Genomic DNA, 20,531 nt, shown 5'->3' with positions numbered 1-20,531 from the left:
TATCTCTTTATCGAAGACATATTCTTTGTCCTCGTAGCGAAGGGCCATACGAATGTTTCGAATCCAATCGTTAAAGTTTGACCCATCGAAGATTGTTCTCCCAACCAAGTTCATGAGGGAGAACGAGCTAGAAGGGTTTGAGCCTGAAGCATTGTTTGGGATAGAAATCTGAAAAGGAAAAAGAACAAGTTTAGATTAGATAAGAATCCTTAATATAACACCCAAATGAAATATTAAGGCTAAGACCCAACACAATATTCTACATTTCGGAAGAGGGATGTCGTAATCCAACTGTAAAATATTTGAAGGTAGGTAAATGACAATTTACTAATTTCCACCATGAAAAATGAAATTGATTATTAAGTTTTAAATGATTTGAAATTCCGAGATTCTTTGAGATTTATTGAACTTTTCAATGGCATGTTTAAATCTTGATTATGCCCTTCAAGTTTGTGACTGGGATACCGAGGATCACAAACAAGTCATGAATAACCATGAAAATTGTTTAGTACTCTTGATGTCACTTATCACCTAATCAATGTGTCGGTTAACCATAACGCTCCATTGATGTATGACAACCATCAAGCTACCCTTTTCTACTCTTGTTAGTCCCAAATTAGTGTTTCGGTTAACCACACACACTCCAATAACGATTTAGCAAGGTGCAAAGTGCAATTTCATGGAATAGCACCATTTTCACATTTTTCCTAAAGTAACTAAGATTGGGAATTTATAAAATTTTAGTTACTTTATAATATTATTATACTTATTCATGAGGATTTATGTCTTATCCTACCCGTTCGGCTAATGACCCTCCACTAGTCAAGGGAGCGGTCGGTGAGAGTGGACACCCATTCAATCGCCATTTTATAAGCAATTTCCTTATATCCCCCTTATAGACCAGCTTCGTGAATGAGGCCTACTAACAGTAAGACTGACTTGTCTTTATATATATATATATATATATATATATATATATATATATATATATATATATATATATAAGTATAATATTATAATAGTATAGGGATTGAATTTTGAACTTCTAAAATTCTAAGGTTTGGAGTTAAATGTTTCATAAGTGAGACTTTACAAATTTCAAAACTTGAGGGAAGGTTTTGTAACTCTTCAAAACTTTTGAGTTCCATAACTTATGGAGTTTAATGTTCATGAATGAGGCTTTTCATATTTCATAACTTGAGGACAAGTTATGAAACTCTCTTCAAGAACACTTAGATCAAAATATAAACTAATACAATTATCATATAATTTATCATTTACCAATTTGACCTAATTTAACTTATATAGCAAGACAATTTATATCAAACAATACAAATAATCAAATTATCATATAATCAAACCATTATCTTAAAATTTGATAATTGTCTTTTAATTGGATAAGGATAAGCACTACCATATAAAAAACAATTTTATGATATAAAACAGTTTGTGGTAATGATCCTAATGTAATTTTGGCCAAAAACTCAAGAAAATTGTCATCTAACAATCCAACTCGTCGAGCTAGCAATGGACTCATCGAGTTCATCATCAAATTATCCAACTCATCGAGTCCAACAGTCAGAGTCCTGAATTGCAATTTTTTCAGCTTTGAAAATAACAAAATTGCATCAACATAATAGAAAACAATCATAGGCTCTGCTCCACTGTTGGGTTTTGAGCACTATAACACTCCTATGGTGCACATGCAACCCTAGATGCTTTGGATCTAAGTTTTCTCTAATTATACATGCAATTTCATTTTTCCAAAGCATACACCCTAGCTAGCATGCAATTGGAGATATACAACATAAAACCATGTTAGATGGATACCTCTTAGTGTAGCTTGTAGTTCTTGGCCTTTAAAAGCTTTAACACCTCAAATGTGATGCCTCTAATGTGTCACAAACACCAAATGTAAGAGGAGGCTAGGTAGCACCGAATCGGTTATGGTTCTTCTTTAGAATGCATGGGCCGATTTTAGGGGTTAAAGGGTTGCTTTTATAGTGTGGCAAAGACTAGGGTTTCTTCCATGCAAACCCTAATTCACCATGACCATTCATATTTCTTAGGCCCTATGGGTTAAACCTTCATGGACTATCATATAGGTTTAGTCCATCCCTAATCAACCATGGATCATTAGCCCAAACCATAAGTATTACTGATTTACTTAATCAGTCACCGTAAAGTTAACCAGTCTCTTTTGATCGCTAAATTAATTCCAAATTAATTCTTGATCAATACTAATTAAATAATATGATTTCTCAATTAATATATTATATTTATAATATATTAATAAATCACAAATAACATCTTTCTCAAAAGTCCATCCTATCAAATTGCTCTGGTGAAGACAACCCAAAATCATGTTTTCTTTTAAGATATATAGACCTCATAAAAGGAAGGGACATGTGGCCTAAGAATGAAGTTCTTTTAACAATTGTCCCTCCACTACACCATATATTAGCAGACGTACCTAATTAAAAAGAAAATGAGACAAACCGAAGATGAGAGAATGAAATTCAAAAGCTACGTAGTAAAGTGTATATGTGTGTAAGCACAAGGGTCATAAATCAAAGACTTGCAATGGGTAGGAAGGGAATGGAGGTCCCACTAAAGAAATAATTTGAAGGGGTTTCTTTTTCTCTTGTTCCAAAAGACTTTCTTACCTAATATCACTTTTGTAACATTGAGATACTTGTGGTTACCATCAATAGTTGTTTCAATTTGATATGTTTTAGAACGAATATCTTTGAAACTTAATAATTTTCTTGATGTTTTAGATGAAAATAATGCATAACTAATTGTAATTATTGTCCCATGTGGAATATTATATTTGCTCTTTCAGAGTCTTCATTCAATTTTGCACTACCCATTTCATGTGTCAACCAGGATTTTTCCATTTGTGTGAGAGAGAGAGAGATTACAATTTAGGGATGAGCATGGGACGAACCAGTACTAAACGGTTTCATTCCCGATTTCTTGAAAACTGAATTTAATCGAAAGTTCATCTCGAGTATTAAACTAAATTAACATTACCAGTACCGGTACCGGTTTTCAATTCTAGCACCGGTACTAATTGTATCGAATCTTGAATTTCATGATTTTAGAGTATCAAATACCGTCTCATATGTTTAAATTCAATACAGATATGGTTACAGTACGAGATCGGGATTTGATATTAACTGCTCATCTCTACATTACATTGTTTTATTCTTTTCGAATTTGCTTGAGGCAAAAAAAAAATGTCATTTTCCTTCAACTTATTTGATATTTGTGCTTACATTTTCCATAAACCGAGTTTGGGTCTCTCTGTTATGTCATTAATAAAATGTCTATTTATCCATCTAAAAGGCCTAAAAAGACATGTTGGATTTTTGTTATGTTTGCAAGACCTCACTAACTATCTGGTGGCATCGTTTTGTTCAATATCAAATATCATAGCCATAGCCATGGGCATCTTCATAATTACTTAGGCAATGCTTAAGCTCTCATTTCGATTACAAAATTTCATCTAATCATATTGTTGTGTTTCGTCATATTCAGTGTTAAAATCAGCTTCCCTATTTTTTGCAACAAGACAAAAGTATATTCAAGAATCTATCATTCTATCCCACTTCATCATCTTCACTAACGAGTATTTAAAGATTGTACTATTGCATAGCCACTTATGGGCCATTAGGCCATAGATCATCAAGGTTAAAACCCCACAAAAAGTACTTTGGTACAACTAATAATGCATAAGTATTAAAAGGAATAATGGACCAACGTACTACGTTGTCTACAAAGTAGCAACAACATTACTCGATACCTTGTGAATGAAGTCTTTCACCTGCATAATAAGTTGTCCAGCTTCAGGCAATTCCGGGAAGATATAGAAAGCATGGCACATGTTTGGATACTCAAACAAATACACTTCTTTCCCTGACTTTTTCAGCCACTCATAGTACCTTTTTTGCCAGTCATGTAAGGCGTCGAACCCCGCCACCACCACCATCGTCGCCGGAAAGTCTAGTTTTGATATCTCCACCGCGTTTGGGCCGCTAACGTTGATGATTGGGTGGTCCCGGTTGAACCCTTCCCCTTGTGGCAGAAATGCATTCCATATCCAGTCTGTTCGTTTTATTGAGACTATTGGTGTTCCCTCAAGGCGGATCTCGGAATCCGTCCGCTCTTCTCCGCCGAAGAACGGTTGAATTGCTACTACTCCGATTACCTGGTGATGCAAGTTTTCGTTATAACCAATAATTAATATGGTTGCAGAAACTTTTAAGATGAGTGTGATGTAGATAGTGAACGACACGTTGTGGCTGTAGTAATTTGAATTAAATTTAAAGTTGGTAGTGGTTGGTGAGAAGATTGATGCAGACGTCAATGGTAAACACCAGAATTTCTTTAATGTCAGAGTCAAATAAATGAGTGGTTCACTGGATTAGATCATGGGGAAAACAACGATCGATCTGTTAATCGATTTTTATGAGATGATTAATAATTGCTCACATGATTCACAACAGATGTTTATGAAATTGTTTTTCTTAATTTGGAATCGGAACTATTTGATTGTAAATAATGACAGAGTAATTAATCTGGTTGAGTATCGATTAATATACCTTGAGTCGCTGGAAGTTGAATTCACACGCTCTTTGAGCAACATGATGAGATAGGTTTCCACCGGCGCTATCTCCAGCGAGAAAGCAACGCAACAGATTCGCATTTTCCGGCAACGATTTTGACCTATTCTCTTCATCATCCAGAAACTTAAGCACATCGAAGCAATCATCATGTTGCGCCGGAAACCGATGCTCAGGCGCAAGGCGATAGTTCACAGAAACAACGACTGCCGGCACTTTTCTCGCGAACCGACGGCAAACGGCATCGTATACCAGGACATCGGGGGCTAGGAAGACGAATCCGCCTCCGTGAAAGAACACGATCACTGGGAGATCTTCACCGGCGTGTTGTGTAGGTACGTAGACACGGAACCAGAGGTTACGAGCCTCGTCTACGACGACGTCGTGTGACGCTACGCCGTTGATTGATTTTGCCGTTGGCGGATTCCGGAAGTCGACGAAGCTAAGAAGACGACGGTTGACAGTGCCGTTTTTCCGGCATGCTGCGTCGGTGACGGTGGAGAGAACGGAAACAGCAATGCGTGTTCTCCATGGTAAGGAGAGTGACGACTGTGGTGGAGGTTTAGCGGCGGTGTCCTCCATTGACATGAAATCAAAGAGAAATGAGAGTCCGTGAATCCGTGATAATATTTGATAAATGTGTAATTTATAAGAATTAAAATTATATTATATATTTTTATTTTATTGTACTCGTGTGTGATTTTTGCATTTTTTAATAAAATTATTTATCGTTCCATTTTTTATTTCTTTGAGTTTGTGGCCCATTTGATATTAGAGTAAATTGTATAAACGGTCCTTATTGCCTTTGAGATCATAATCGATCATTGGAGACGCCATTAATAAAGGATGTTAGGATGTTGAAGCCGACCATATTTAAAATCGACCCATTTGTTGTATCATATGAATTATGACTTTGGTTGCATATTAGGTCATTAGGTATCAATACGCATGAAAAAAAATTCCTCATCATATGCCCTTTCACAACGAATTCATTATACTTTTAGAATGGTGTTCACTAGGAAGAACCAATAAACAAGAGAAAAGGAAGAGAGAGATCAATATAAAGGAATTAGTGAACATTCGTTTATAGCCACCACTCCATAAGACAATCAATAGCTCCTGGGGTGGTGTTTACTAGTGGACATCTCCTCAATATAGGATCCACATAGGATTTATATGCGTAAAATGTCTCCATATCGGATGGCCTTATAGATCCAACCCTTGTACAATATGTGTTTCTAAAAAGGGCGATAAGCAAGATATTGATAGATAATATATTGTTTGATTAATAGCAGTGTTGTAAAAATCGGTCTAGGCGGCCGATTAATCGGGGATTAATCGCTAGGCGGTCTTCAACCGAATATGATTAAGGCTAATCGGTTTTGGTCAAAGGGAATCAATGTCGGAGCTAGACGGTTCTAATCGGTCCTAGGCGGTCCTGATCGGTCCTAAGCGGCCTAATCGGCCAAATTTTCAAATTTTCAATAATTTAAATATTAAACCAAAAATTTCAAAATTTCAAAAGCTCATAGTATCTCAATGTTCAACTAATATATATAAAAATTAAAAATTAAATTTTAAAATTTTTCTCTAAAATTTTCAAAATTTATATGTTATGAAATATATAATACCCAAATTTACTTCTTTTCTTAAAATATATTAAAATTTGAATAACTTTTCTTATTAATTGGATGATAAATTGTTGTGTTTGTTAAATTTATTATTAAACTTTTATGCTTATTTATTTATATTCTTACGATTAAAGTTATATTTATAAAATTTCGAATAATTTTTTTAATAATTAATGGTCCCCGATTAATCCCCGCTTAGCCGATTAATCCCTAGACCCCAGTTCATCGTCTAGCTAACGTCTAACGTTTTCTGCAACCTTGATTAATAGTAATGGTTAAACCTCATATAAATAGGTATATAAGGGGTTATTGGCCTAACCTAAACCCTAAATACAACTTAACGAGAGAAAGGAAAAGAAATGGATGGAAATGAGAAGAAAATAAAAAAAAAATTAGTGTTCCTAAGTTTCATTAAATGAAGGAAGTGGAGGGAAATGGAATGATCAGTTTCCCTCCTAACTTTCCTTCCGATTCGGGAACTAGGCGAAGAGTCTTGGGTCTAAACCTTAAATGCTAACATATGAATATCCTTCTGCAATTTGATCGGGAAAAGATGATTAAACTAGAAAAACAAAAGAAACATAAAACATAGATAACGATAAAAGGCGGAAGGGGGAGGCCGACAGAGATCAAGAATTGGACGCATCACCGGTAGCGACGACGACAGTAAGATCTGCAGGTGGCGACTAGATCTTGATGCAACGGTGGTGACAACAACTTTAATGGTTAAAACTAGAAACAACAACGGTGAGGAAGAATTTTTGTGTATATACAGAGGCGGTTCATACAGTTCGGGACTCTAAGCGAACCAAAAATTTAGGTTTTTTTGAAATTTATTATACTTAATGTTATAAACCCCTCATCTTTTATTTGTGCTTAGGACAGACAATAATAAACTAAAAAGTTTATAAATTGCGGAGTTTAATTTATTTTTTATTATGTATATGTTTTTTGTGAATATATTTAGGACATTAAGTTAATTTTTCTAATACTTTTAGATGCAAATTCTTTATTAAAATTTTTATTATCAGTATTTTTGTTGGTAGTTAAAATATTTAAAAATTACCCTTTTTATGATTCTATAAAAGCTTCTTGTTACATTTTTCTTTTCTTTTTTGAAGCCCCTAATTTGTATTTTCTCTTAGACATCATTATTGATTATTTGATTAATAATAACTCTCACCAAGACAATTACAAATGAACAAACAATAAACCGGAAGTAATGGATTATAATTTATAGATTAATGGAAATACATGATTTGTTTGTTTGTCAGTAGTCACAGTGATTTCTTAACAGCCTTGAGAAATTGAGTTCGTCACGGTCTTGACCTTGAGAAAACTCAAATTCGTTCCATCTTCCAACAAAAGAACGTCTCAAACTTGATTCAATTTTGATGTACTACACATTTAAAGTTCAAACTAAACTACTAGAACATCCACAAAAGTCAGAACCACGTCATAATTCATAAATGAAAAAAAATTAACAATTGATCCACCAAAGTCTGTGCTCATTTTTTTGGTCAAAAACTTTTACACATATAATAAAGCAAACAGTAACCCTAATAGATAATCTAATAATCAGATTCAAATATTCAGATAATGGAAGGTCCAAAAACTATTATACATATAACATATCAAACATAAGCCTAATAGACTAATGGAGAATCAGATTGACAAATTATCAAAGGAAGAAGAAGAACAGACGCTTGGTTATTAGAGGAAGAAAAAGAAAATATCAATTATCAAACATAAGAAGAATCAAGAATGAACTAATCAGATTATCATAGGAAGAATAATAACATATCAAACTTAACATATTGTTTTACTGTTTCAAAGGAAGAAGAAGAATCGAGAATCAACTAATCAAGATTCAGGAATCGATCAATATCCAATCGATTTTGTAGACTGGTAGCGGTTAATGCTTGCTTCTGCTGAGAATGGAGAATCAGAGAATGAGAAGTCGAGAAGGAAAATTAGAAGAAGAACAGTCGCTTGGTTTTGATGATTTTTGTTAATCTGTGGCGTGTACAATTTGGAGAAACACTAATCGGGATTTGGGTTAAGTGGGGGCCCTAAGCCCTTACTTAGTTTCATAAGAAGTAAGGTCGGCTACTACATAAGGTTGTCAGACGTGGAGGGTGACGACTTCGGGTTGTGGTCAACAATAGGGTTTTAACCTAGAGCTGTGATATTATGATAGATAATAGATTGTTTGATTAATAGTGAGGGTTAAACCTCATATACATAGAGATACATAAAGGGTCATTGGCCTAAACCTAAACCTAAACCTAAACCCTAAGGAAATTAGGCCTAAATCCTAAATGCTAACATACTAACAGAACATGATAATAGATCTAACCCTTGTAGAATATCAGTTTTTGAAAAGATGTTAAGCAAGTAACATGATAATGAAATGGTGTTGAACATGTCCAAATTCAAAAATCAGTATTTGCTTATAAAGCAACCTTCCATATTTTGTTTATGAATATGGGCTTCAAGATCATCATAAGCTTTGATTTGGTTCATGAATATAAGGTAGAAGTGGGAATAGGCAGTGACAGATCCAAGAAAAAATTTCAGGGGTAGCACATTTTTTTTACACATAAGATCTAAAGATGGACCTCTTAAACTCAATGGTGAAACTGGAAAATTTCTTGTTTTGAATATTGGATCGATATCTAAGATTAAGTTACAAAATATTAAGGTGAATATAAATTTCTATGACATAAATTTAAGTTGATCCATAGCCTATTATAAATTTCGTTCAAAAAAAATCAAGTTGATCCATAGGAAGCAGACTGAAGTTGTTTATTAAACGTGTCCGTGCCCCATCTTTAATTAATGTGCTCGATTAGGCGAATCGTGAACATAGACGACCCTCTATATAAATATGGTATAACTTTGTAATGTCCCAAAAATTATATAGATATTTTTGTTCATAATACAGCTTAACTAAGTAACCCTTTGTTTCGAAAAACCATTGAGTAACATTTGCTTGATTGAAACCATACATTGTCAAAGTTAAGTTTACAAAACCGCATAAACGAATACCTCCAATGAGGGTGTATAGTCTCGTTGAGATTTTCTTACGAATGACTTGCAAAATGTTTAATCCACAAATATAAGCGTAAAGCTTAGTGAGTTCCCAGTATACTACATAATTCCACCATACATACAATGCATCCAGGTACAATCCTCGACTCTGACATCGAGCAATAAATCTCCTAACTACATACATATATCATACGTTACGGGCCCAGCCCAAGAGTATATAGGTCCAACCCAACTCACATAACGAGCCCCGCCCAAACATATATAATGGGCCCCACACAACCATACATAACTGGACCAACCCAACGATACATAACGGGTCCAACCTAGCCATTCATAACGGGCCCCACCCAAGGAATAAATAAGCCCAACCTAAACTCCATTTCCGAGAGCTACATCCTGGTCTTCTGTACAATTGTGAGAGGGAAAATCCTGGTCTTCCATACAATGCAAAAGCCATACATAATCGAAATCAAATAAACAGTCAAAAAGATGATCCACCCAAAAGTAATAAATCAAACAAGAACCATACAGTTGGGCATTAGACCAAGAGTTCTCGGGCTATCCAATTTGATTGCATACAATCCTTTAGGGTAATCATTCAACAAACAGTCAATACTATTATACCCTAACCAATTATGACACCTAGCAGTATCATATAATCCTCATATACGACTCTATCAGTCTAGCATACCATGACAACAAGTGTCCTACATTGCACGAGCATAACAAAGAGATATCCTAGTTGACTACCATACATGTACCCAAAAAGTACCCCTATCCTCCCATGTAAAGGATATATAATGGGATACGTGGCATAGTGAGAAAATCACATGAACTAAAGAGCCGAAAAAGCACAACAACACTCTTACACCATGCATCTATCAATCCCGCAAACCGAGTAAAACCAAAAGAGATGAATCCATAATCAACAACCCATATCCTCTAAGTTTGACCCAAAGTCAAATTGGTCAAAATTCAACGGTCAACCAATTCAATAGCCATCATGACGTTTAGACCTCTTGACCACATCATGGGCATAACAAGAAAAAATAGACGACATGCAGGACATCGTCGCGCTGTGGGCCCTTCTCGTCACGTCGTAGGCATGTTAGGACAACAAAATTGCAAATCAAAACTCCACTACATCGTGGGTCCTCCTTGGCTACATCATGGTTGCAAGCAGATCTCTCATTTCTTCATTAAGAGATTAGTACCTACATATCTGTCACATCCCCAAACCAGAACGGCGGAAACGTTCGGGGGTGGATGACGTCATATGTAGTATCACAACAATTACATCATAGTAATCGATGTAAACACAGCCATTACATTGATTAAGTAAAATATTTACATTTGTTTGTTTCATATTTATATATATCAAAAGTATAACAAAACTAAAAGAGATGACTCTATACACTCCATCTTATCAAAAATCTGTGTGAGGTACCTATCTATTGATTTCCTGAGAATACAAGTTGTTTTGAAAGAGTATCAACATAAAGCTGGTGAGTTCATAAGCATGATTTTGAAAGGAAAATCGGTTAATGAATCAATGAATGTATATGTATGTTTCCAAGAAAATCCATTATTTTTTATCATGTGTATTTTGTTACTGAATCTCATAATGTATTAGTTCATATGTCTAGTTACCATTGAATGTGTTGTGCATTGTTGTTTTGAATGTAGAATCCCCTTTTTCATGAAAAACCCTGGCCATCACCAGTATGTATAGTAAATTCGGAAAAACTATGAAACTCTAATGTGTATGGTAGTTCTATTTCTTTATAATAAAACTAATTGAAGTTATTACCATTCATACATTAATCGTATATTCTTAGTAACAAACTTATGAGTTGTTATAACCATACTTGACCATTGAATTGCATGAACGACGTTCTTCAAGTGTCGGAATCGAAATGACTTTGTCACCCAGGCCTGACGGCCTAACTGTAGCTAACAGTTATGGTGCAAGATTGTCAATCCCGTATAGATCTATACACAAACTCACGTTCTCCCGCGAGGAGACTCTGGTTATAGTCTCAGGACTTTTGTTAGTACTTAGTATGTACGCGAAGAATTTTCACTCATAAAATGCTATACTAACAATTACATGTAGAATAAAATGAATTCTTGAATATAATTAGCTGAATATATGTCTCATAAACTATACTTTATATAGCTTATACGTTTGATCACATTGAATCTATGTTTGTACGTTGATACGTCAATTGTTCCATAAACTATACCTATTATAGTTTATATGTTTGATAATATATTCATGTTAAACATTTGAAATCCTCTATGTTTTGTATTGAAAAACCTCCCTTATGCTCAGCAATATACAAAATGGATGAAAAATCTGAATATTTGATAAAAGTATGAAAACTTTGTGGTTGTGTCAATTGTATCGTTTTTAATCGTTTTAAAATCCGTTTTGTATAATTTCACGAAATAAATAATGTTTGATTTGTATTCCCCCTGAAAATGTTAAAACTATAAAGAAATAGGGGTATGAACTCACTTGATTAGGAGTGGCTTGGATGAATGACAACAACAAGATGCTTGGTATGCTAAGTAGAGTCCCGGGCACAATACGGTCCTATTACGCACATATTAACATGTATAGGCCTACAATTGGTGTCTAGAACCGCTAACAATCATAGGAAACACCCTTAGGATGTAGGAAACACTCATAATGAAGTGTTAGAATCAAGAATGGGGGACAAGGAAGTGTATACGGCCAAACCTCCATGGGTTCACAGCCCAAGAGGTGTTCACGGCCCATGAACACATGAAGGGTTCACAGCCCAAGATGTGTTCATGGCCCAAGAACACACGAATACTTGAATGGTTTTTGGCCCATCATGAAGCGTTTACGGCCCGTGAAGAAGGGCTCACGACCCTATGAAGGGTTTACGGCCGTGAACTCTTGAAGACCATGAAGACGGTGATGAAAAGTGATGAATCAAGGCTAGAATCAAGGGGGTTTCTAAGCATGAACAAGTAAGGGATGGAATACTTACGTTTTGAGGCATTAAAGAGTGTTCACGGTTGAAGATAGTTGAGAGAAAATGGGAGTGTTCACGGCTGTAGCTTGAAGAAATGAGGAGAAAATGTGTGAACCCCATATATATATATATATATATATATATATATATATATATATATATATATATATATATATATATATATATATGTATATAGGGGTGGTTCACGGCCCAAGCATGGGTTCACATCCGTGAACCTGGCTTGTGGTCGTGAACTCCCTTTGAAGGTGTTTTAGGCTCAATTGCAAACTACAAATTTCAAGAGAATGCTTCCCAACATTCAACCCTTGAGTATAGTAGGTTTAAAGACTCTCAAACCGACCCAGAATACAAATAAAGTGATAACTGAAATGAGTCTGGCTTCCATTGGAAGAGTTTGATTTACAGTTAAAGATTTAAGGTTGTCACATCATCCCCCCGATAGAGGGAATTTCGTCCCGAACTTCGAATGTAGAAAACAATTATGGACTCGGAAATAGATGCGGGTACTTCTGTTTCATCTGATCTTCGCGCTCCCAAGTGAACTCAGGTCCCCGCTTGGCATTCTAGCGGACCTTCACTATCGGTTTGCGACTTTGTTTTGTTTGTTTGACTTCCTGATCCATGATTTCTATGGGTTCCTCTACGAAGTATAAGCTCTCATCTAGTTCGATCTCATCGAGGGGTATCACAAGTGTCTCATCGGACAGACACTTCTTTAGGTTCGACACATGAAAGACGAGATGTACGTTGCTAAGTTCTCGAGGTAAACGAAGTTTGTATGCTACGGGATCAATCCTAGAGAGGATATCAAATGGTCCTATGTATCTCGGGTTTAGCTTTCCACGCTTTCTGAAGCGTATCATGCCCTTCCAGGGTGAGACCTTTAACAGAACGCGATCACCAACCTGGAATTCCAAGGGTTTTCGTCTCTTATCTGTGTAGCTCTTTGGTCTATCTCTTAAAGCTTTTAGTCACTCCCGGATTTGTACGATATTTTCTGTAGTTTCTCGGATGATTTATGGGCCTATAAGAGTGCTATCAGGGACTTGAATTTCGGCTAACTGCGTGTCGCCCACCTCAACCCAACACAGAGGGGATCTGCACTTACGGCCATAGAGGGCTTCGAACGGCGTGGCCTTGATGTTGGTATGATAACTGTTGTTGTAGGAAAATTTGACCAAAGGCAAATGTGTGTCCCACGACGTGCCAAAGTCAATGACGCATGCTCTCAACATGTCTTCCAATGTTTGAATGGTTCTCTCACTCTGCCCATCTGTCTGTGGATGGTAAGTTGTACTCATATCCAGCTTAGTTCCAAGAGCCTTCTGCAGTGACTGCCAAAATCTCGAGGTAAACTTGCTATCCCGATCGGAGATAATGAATACAGGCACACCATGCAGGTGGACTATCTCTTGAATGTAGATTCATGTGAGTCTCTCCATTTTGAAGTTTTCTTTGATTGGCAGGAAGTGGGCGGATTTGTTCAATCGGCCAACAATTACCCAGATGGTAATCGGAGAATTGAGTAACTTAGTGATGAAATCCATCGTAATCCTTTCCCACTTCCACTCAAGTATTTTGGATGTTGAAGTAGACCTGAGGGCTTTTGATATTCCACCTTCACCTTGGCGCAAGTCAGACACTTTCCCACGAAGGTAGCGATCTCTGATTTCATGTTCGGCCACCAATAGAGTTGTTTGAGATCCAGATACATCTTATCTGAACCTGGGTGAATGGAGTATCTAGTCTTGTGAGCTTCGTTCATGACAACCTCCCTATAACCATCGTACTTCAGGGTCTAGATCCGGTTCATGAAATAGTAGACTCCATCACCTTTGATTTCCAGGTTCTTTTCAATTCCCTTTAAAGCTTCATCCGACATGTTTTCTGGTTTTAAGGCTTCCAACTGAGACTCTCTGATTTGAGCGGATAGATGGGAATGGATGGTCATTTTCAGTACCTTCACTCTACGACCTGAATACTCTTTCCGGCCGAGGGCATTAGCTACCACATTGGCCTGGTCGAGATGATAGCGTATTTCGCACTCATAATCATTGAGTAGCCCTACCCATCATCATTGCCTCATGTTCAACTCCTTCTGGTTGAAGATATGTTGTAGGCTCTTGTGGTCGGTGAAGACGGTACACTTGGTTCCGTATAGATAATGTCTCCAAATTTTTAATGCAAAGACCACTGCTCCCCATTCCAAACCGTGAGTTGTGTAATTAACTTCATGTGCTTTCAGTTGTCTCGAGGCATATGAAATAACCTTTCCTTGTTGCATGATCACATGGCCTAGGCCCTGATTAGATGCATCGCAGTAGACAACGAAGTCATCCGTCCCTTCTGGCAGGGATAAGACATGTGCGCTCCATAAGGCCTTCTTTAACGTTTGGAACGCAGTGTCTTGCTTTTCTCCCCATCTAAAGGTTACACCTTTTGAGTCAAGGTGGTTAAGGGCTTAGCAATCTTGGAGAAGTTTTGGATAAACCTGCAATAATAGCCAGCGATACCCAAAAATTAACGAATTTTTGTGGGTGTCTACGGTGGTGACCAATTCTCAATCGCTTTGATTTTGGAAGGGTCCACGTGTATGCCTTCTTTGCTAACCACGTGACCAAGGAAAGTTACTTTTCTGATCCAAAATTCGCACTTGGAAAACTTTGCATAAAGCTTCTCCACCCTTAGGATTTCCAGCACTTGTCTGAAATGTTGTTTATCATCTTCCTCACTCCGAGAGTAGACAAGTATATCATCAATGAACACTATTACAAACTTTTCTAGGAAAGGGCGGAACACCCGATTCATCAGATCCATGAACACAGCGGGTGCGTTGGTTAGACCAAAGGGCATCACTACAAACTCATAGTGACCATACCGAGTCCGAAAAGCTGTCTTAGGAACATCATTCTCATGGACTCGCAACTGGTGGTACCCTGATCTCAGGTCTATCTTTGAGAAATACTTGGCTCCTTGAGGTTGATCGAAGAGGTTGTCGATTCTAGGTAGGGGATAACGGTTTTTGATGGTAAGTTTTTTCAATTCACGCTTCTATGCACATATGAAAGGATCCAACTTTCTTCTTTACAAACAGGACCGGGGCTCCCCAAGGTAAGGAACTTGGTCTGATGAATCCCTTGTTAAGCAGCTCATTGAGCTGGCTAGATAACTCTTGCATTTCTGCTGACACTAGATGGTATGGGGATTTATCTACTTGAGTAGCTCCGGGAATTAAGTTGATACAGAACTCGACTTGGCGCTCGGGAGGGATTTCGGGAAGATCTTCAGGGAAAACATCAGGAAAGTTGCAGACTTCGGGGGGATGCTCTCGAGGTCTTTAACTTTCTGTTTCTCGTTAACAACATGGGCTAAGAATGCATGGCACTCCTTTCGCAAATATTTTTGAGCCTTGATGCATGAAATGATACGGAGGTTCGAGCTGAGTTTATCGCCATATATAATAAGGGCTTCGCCAGATGGCAGATTGAGTCATATGGCTTTTTCTTAACAAAGAATATCAGCACGATTGTGACTCAACCAATCCATGCCAATGAAGACATCGAAGCTTTTTATGGAAACTGGCATGAGGTCGATTGGAAAAGAATGATCGTTTAAGGTAAGGGTACAGCCTATGAATACGTCCTTAGTACTCTCTTTCTTTTTGTTAGCCATCTCGACGGTGAATGTTTCGGTCAAAGATTGGTATTTATGTTTGAGTAGATGTTTAAATGGATGACTAACGAAACTTCTCTCCACACCAGAATCGAAAAGAATGCATGCATAGAAGTTGTCGAGGAGGAACGTACCCGTAACAACAGTGGGATCAGCAACTGCCTCCTCCTGGCCCATCGCTAGCACCTTCCCTGTGTTACCACCTGTTTTTTCCTTGGGGAAATTTCTCTTGAAGTGCCCAATCTCCTCACATCCATAACAGGCTTGACTACGCTAGCTCCAGGAGCCTGATTGGTTGGTTGAACTGGTGCCTTGAAAAATCGAGTTATGTGCCCCTTTCGACCATATTTTCCGCATTACATCTCTCTACAAACTCCCAAATGGTGGAAGTTGCATTTTTGCACAAGAGAAAATTTCCAACGTAACGACTGGGAGTTGTTGGAGTAGTGGGAACAGCAGTAGGGGTGGTAGCGGCATGAACTGCCAGTACCTGTTGTTTCTTGGAGGGCTCATGTGAAGTCTGGCCCTTACGTTTGTTCCAGAATTTCTTCTTCCCACCACTCGCCTTTGGTGGTTCGGAAGCGGCTGCCACTTCATCGAGATCAAACCCATGATTTATCAGGGTCTGCGATAGGCACTTGGCGCTGTCGAATGTGGAGGGTTTAGCAGCTAAAACATTCCTCTGATTTGGGGGTATCAATCCCCAAATGTACCTCTCTATTTTCTTGCTTTCCGGGGTTACCATTCCCAGACAGAGAAGATCCAGATCATAGAATCTAGTTGTATAGGTGGCAATGTCGGAACCCTTCATCTTCAGATTCCAGAGTTCGTGCTCCAACTTCTGCATCTCGCCCCTTGGGCAGTATTCAGCAAGCATAAGCTCTTTTAGGCTTTCCCAACCCATGACATTTTCTACCGGCAGAGTTAGGGATTTGACTCGGCTATTCCACCAGGTCAATGCTCTGTCAGTGAAGGTGCAGGCAGCAAACTTCACTTTGTTGGTCTCAGAACAAGCACAAATCTTGAAAATCAATTCGATCTTCTCGAACCATCGAGTTAGGGAAATGACTCCTCCATTTCCGTCGAAAGAATTGGGTTTTTCATTCATGAAATCCTTATATGAACACTCCTTCTGATGTCCCTGACCACCCTCAAGATTAAGGGGATGGGTACCACTTCCCGACCTGCTAGAGCCTCTAGAATTTATCTGCGACATTGCGGCAGCCACAGCGGCTGTAACTGCTGCCTGGAACATGGCAGGATCGAAGTGAGGAGGTGTTGGTGGTAGAGGGTCGTTGTTCTTCCTGTTGGGTCTCTCTCTAGGAGGCATCTTGTTCTTAAAATAATCAGGAAGAAGAGGATGGTAAGTCCCCTAGATCTTTGAATCTAGAGATATGAAACAAGATATATCCCAGTCTGATAGATAAAGCGTTCTACTAAGCGATAAACAACGAAAGGTTACTTATGCAAGTAAACTATTGCTAGTAAGGAATAAGTAGCAACACTTTGAATGAATATCTACATTGTATTCGACTCTAGCTAAAATACTCCTATAGTATATTAAGGTGTATGTTCTGTTCTATCGATATCTTGATCTATATAGCTTGGTGAGTTTTAGGCTTGCTGCTACACCACGATCACTCCCAGACACATGTTGGTCATGTCTCAAATAAATATCGTTAATCAAGCTATATTGATCCCAGATATGATTACATAACTATCCAGGTTTAACTGCAGTGTCCAACATCCAAATACTTTTGTTTTGTTCTACTTATGATATTGTTTCTGGTACGTATGTATACTTGTTTACTTCTTATAAAATACTTATATTTCGAAAGTATACTTTTTGTTTCAGAGAACTTTGGCTCCTCAGTGTTTATAGTTGTATACCATGTAAGGTTCGGTATACTTAGTTCACTATAAACAATAACTCTGATACCAATCTGTCACACCCCCAAACCGGAACGGCGGAAACGTTCGGGGGTGGATGACATCATATGTAGTATCACAACAATTGCATCATAGTAATCAAAGTAAACACAACCATTACATTGATTAAGTAAAACATTTACATTTGTTTGTTTCATATTTATATACATCAAAAGTATAACAAAAGTAAAAGATGTGACTCTATACACTCCGTCTTCTCAAAAATTTGTGCGAGGTACCTGTCTACTGATTTCCTGAGAATACAAGTAGTTTTGAAAGGGTATCAACATAAAGCTGGTGATTTCATAAGCATGTTTTTGAAAGGAAAATTGGTTAATGAATCAATGAATGTATTTGTATGTTTCCAAGAAAATCCATTATTTTCAATCATGTGTATTTTGTTACTGAATCTGATAATGCATTAGTTCATATGTCTAGTTACCATTGAATGTGTTGTGCATTGTTGTTTTGAATGTGGAATCCCCTTTGTCATGAAAAACCCTGGCCATCACCAGTATGTATAGTAAGTTTAGAAAAACTATAAAACTCTAATGTGTATGGTAGTTCTATTTCTTTATAATAAAGCTAATTGAAGTTATTACCATTGATACATTAATCGTATATTCTTAGTACCAAATTTATGAGTTGTTATAACCATACTTGACCATTAAATTGTCTGAACTACGTTCTTCAAGTGTCAGAATCGAAATGACTTTGTCACCCAGGCCTGTCGGCCTAACTGTAGCTAATAATTATGGTGCAAGATTGTCAATCCCGTATATATCTATACACAAACTCACGTTCTCCCGCGAGGAGACTCTGGTTATAATCTCAGGACTGTTGTTAGTACTTAGTAAGTACGCGAAGAATTCTCACTCATAAAATGCTATACTAATGATTACATGTAGAATAAAATGAATTCTTGAATACAACTAGCTGAATATATGTCTCATAAACTATACTTTATATAACTTATACGTTTGATCACATTAAATCTTTGTTTGTGCGTTGATATGTCAATTGTTCCATAAACTATACCTATTATAGTTTATATGTTTGATAATGTATTCATGTTAAACATTTGAAATCCTCTATGTTTTCTATTGAAAAACCTCCCTTATGCTCAGCAATATATAAAAAGGATGAAAATCTAAATATTTGATAAAAGTATGAAAACTCTGTGGTTGTGTCAGTTGTATCAGTTCTAATCTTTTTGAAATTTGTTTTGTATAATTTCACGAAATAAATAATGTTTGGGTTGTATTCCCCCCACCCCCTATTAAAACATTAAAACTGTAAAGAAATAGGGGTACGAACTCACTTGATTAGGAGTGGCTTGGATGAATGACAACAATAAGATGCTTGGTATGCTAAGTAGAGTCTCGGGCACATACAGTCCTATTACGCACGTATTAACATGTATAGGCCTACAATTACTATCTAGAGCCACTAACAATCATAGGAAACACCCTTAGGATGTAGGAAACACTCACAATGAAATGTTAGAATCAAGAATGAGGGACAAGGAAGTGTTCACGGCCAAACCTCCATGGGTTCACGACCCATGAATACATGAAGAGTTCACGGCCCGAGATGTGTTAACGGCCCAAGAACACATGAATACTTGAAGGGTTTTCGGCCCATCATGAAGGGTTTACGGCCCATTAAGAAGGGTTCACGACCCTATGAAGGGTTCATGACCGTGAACTCTTGAAGACCATGAAGACGGTGATGAAAAGTGATGAATCAAGGCTAGAATCAAAGGGGTTTCTAAGCATGAACAAGTAAGGGATGGAATACTTACTTTTTGAGGCCTTAAAGAGTGTTCACGATTGAAGATAGTTGAGAGAGAATGGGGGTGTTCACGGCTAGAGCTTGAAGAAATGAGGAGAAAATATGTGAACCCTATATATATATATATATATATATATATATATATATATATATATATATATATATGGGTGGTTCACGGCCCAAGCATGAGTTCACGACCGTGAACCTGGTTTGTGGCCTTGAACTCCCTTTGAAGGTGTTCTAGGCTCAATTGCGAACTATAGATTTCAAGATAATGCTTCCCAACATTCAACCCTTGAGTGTAGTAGGCTTAAAGACTCTCAAACTGACCCTAAATACAATTAAAGTGATAACTGAAACGAGTCTAGCTTCCATTGGATAAGTTTGATTTACAGTTAAAGATTTCGGGTTGTCACAATATCTATGCCTAAACATCAGAACTAATCCTTTTACAATGACTTAATGAATAAAGTTTCCATCATTATCCATTAGGACCTCATCCCAAAGCAAGATCTACAACCCAAAGTACATTAAGTCCTTAAAATGATCAAAACTTGTGCATGTGATTAAGAACACTCAAACTAAGACCTTTTTCTCACTTAATCAGAAGTTCATGGCCACTAGAATCTCACAATGAGTTATGGAGTTCCCAAAACTCCAAGAGTATCCATGAAGGGACCAAAATCAACCAGAAAGACCATAAACATGAATCTCAAAAGAACAAGGTCAAGGTGCAAGTTTTATACCTCCAAGGGTCCAGAAAATTGAAGAATATGATGGATCTAGACTTGCTC

At 37.2% G+C, this 20,531-nt stretch overlaps 1 protein-coding gene across 1 annotated transcript; it reads right to left on the bottom strand.

Annotated features, from left to right (window-relative positions):
• Positions 1-3,635: 3,635 nt before the first annotated feature.
• LOC145061954 (putative carboxylesterase 18) lies at positions 3,636-5,268 on the bottom strand. The gene is made up of 2 exons (XM_079009552.1): positions 4,608-5,268; positions 3,636-4,213 (listed from the first exon to the last, which is right to left on the bottom strand). The coding sequence occupies exons 1-2, from the start codon at positions 5,214-5,216 to the stop codon at positions 3,779-3,781; spliced, it is 1,044 nt and encodes a 347-aa protein (XP_078865678.1). The 5' UTR covers positions 5,217-5,268; the 3' UTR covers positions 3,636-3,778.
• Positions 5,269-20,531: the final 15,263 nt, after the last annotated feature.

The sequence above is a fragment of the Lactuca serriola genome, chromosome 7 (assembly GCF_051521515.1).
Source record: "Lactuca serriola cultivar US96UC23 chromosome 7, Lser_US96UC23_V15, whole genome shotgun sequence".
NCBI classification, from domain to species: Eukaryota; Viridiplantae; Streptophyta; class Magnoliopsida; order Asterales; family Asteraceae; genus Lactuca; species Lactuca serriola.
This window is presented reverse-complemented; position numbering and strand designations above follow the sequence as displayed.

Bases quoted from the DNA above. Each gene is read 5' to 3' on its own strand.
- LOC145061954 (XM_079009552.1), bottom strand. From the start codon at position 5,216: ATGTCAATGGAGGACACCGCCGCTAAACCTCCACCACAGTCGTCACTC. The intron at 4,214-4,607 runs GTATATTAATCG...TTGCATCACCAG, and splicing joins TCAACTTCCAGCGACTCAAG to GTAATCGGAGTAGTAGCAAT.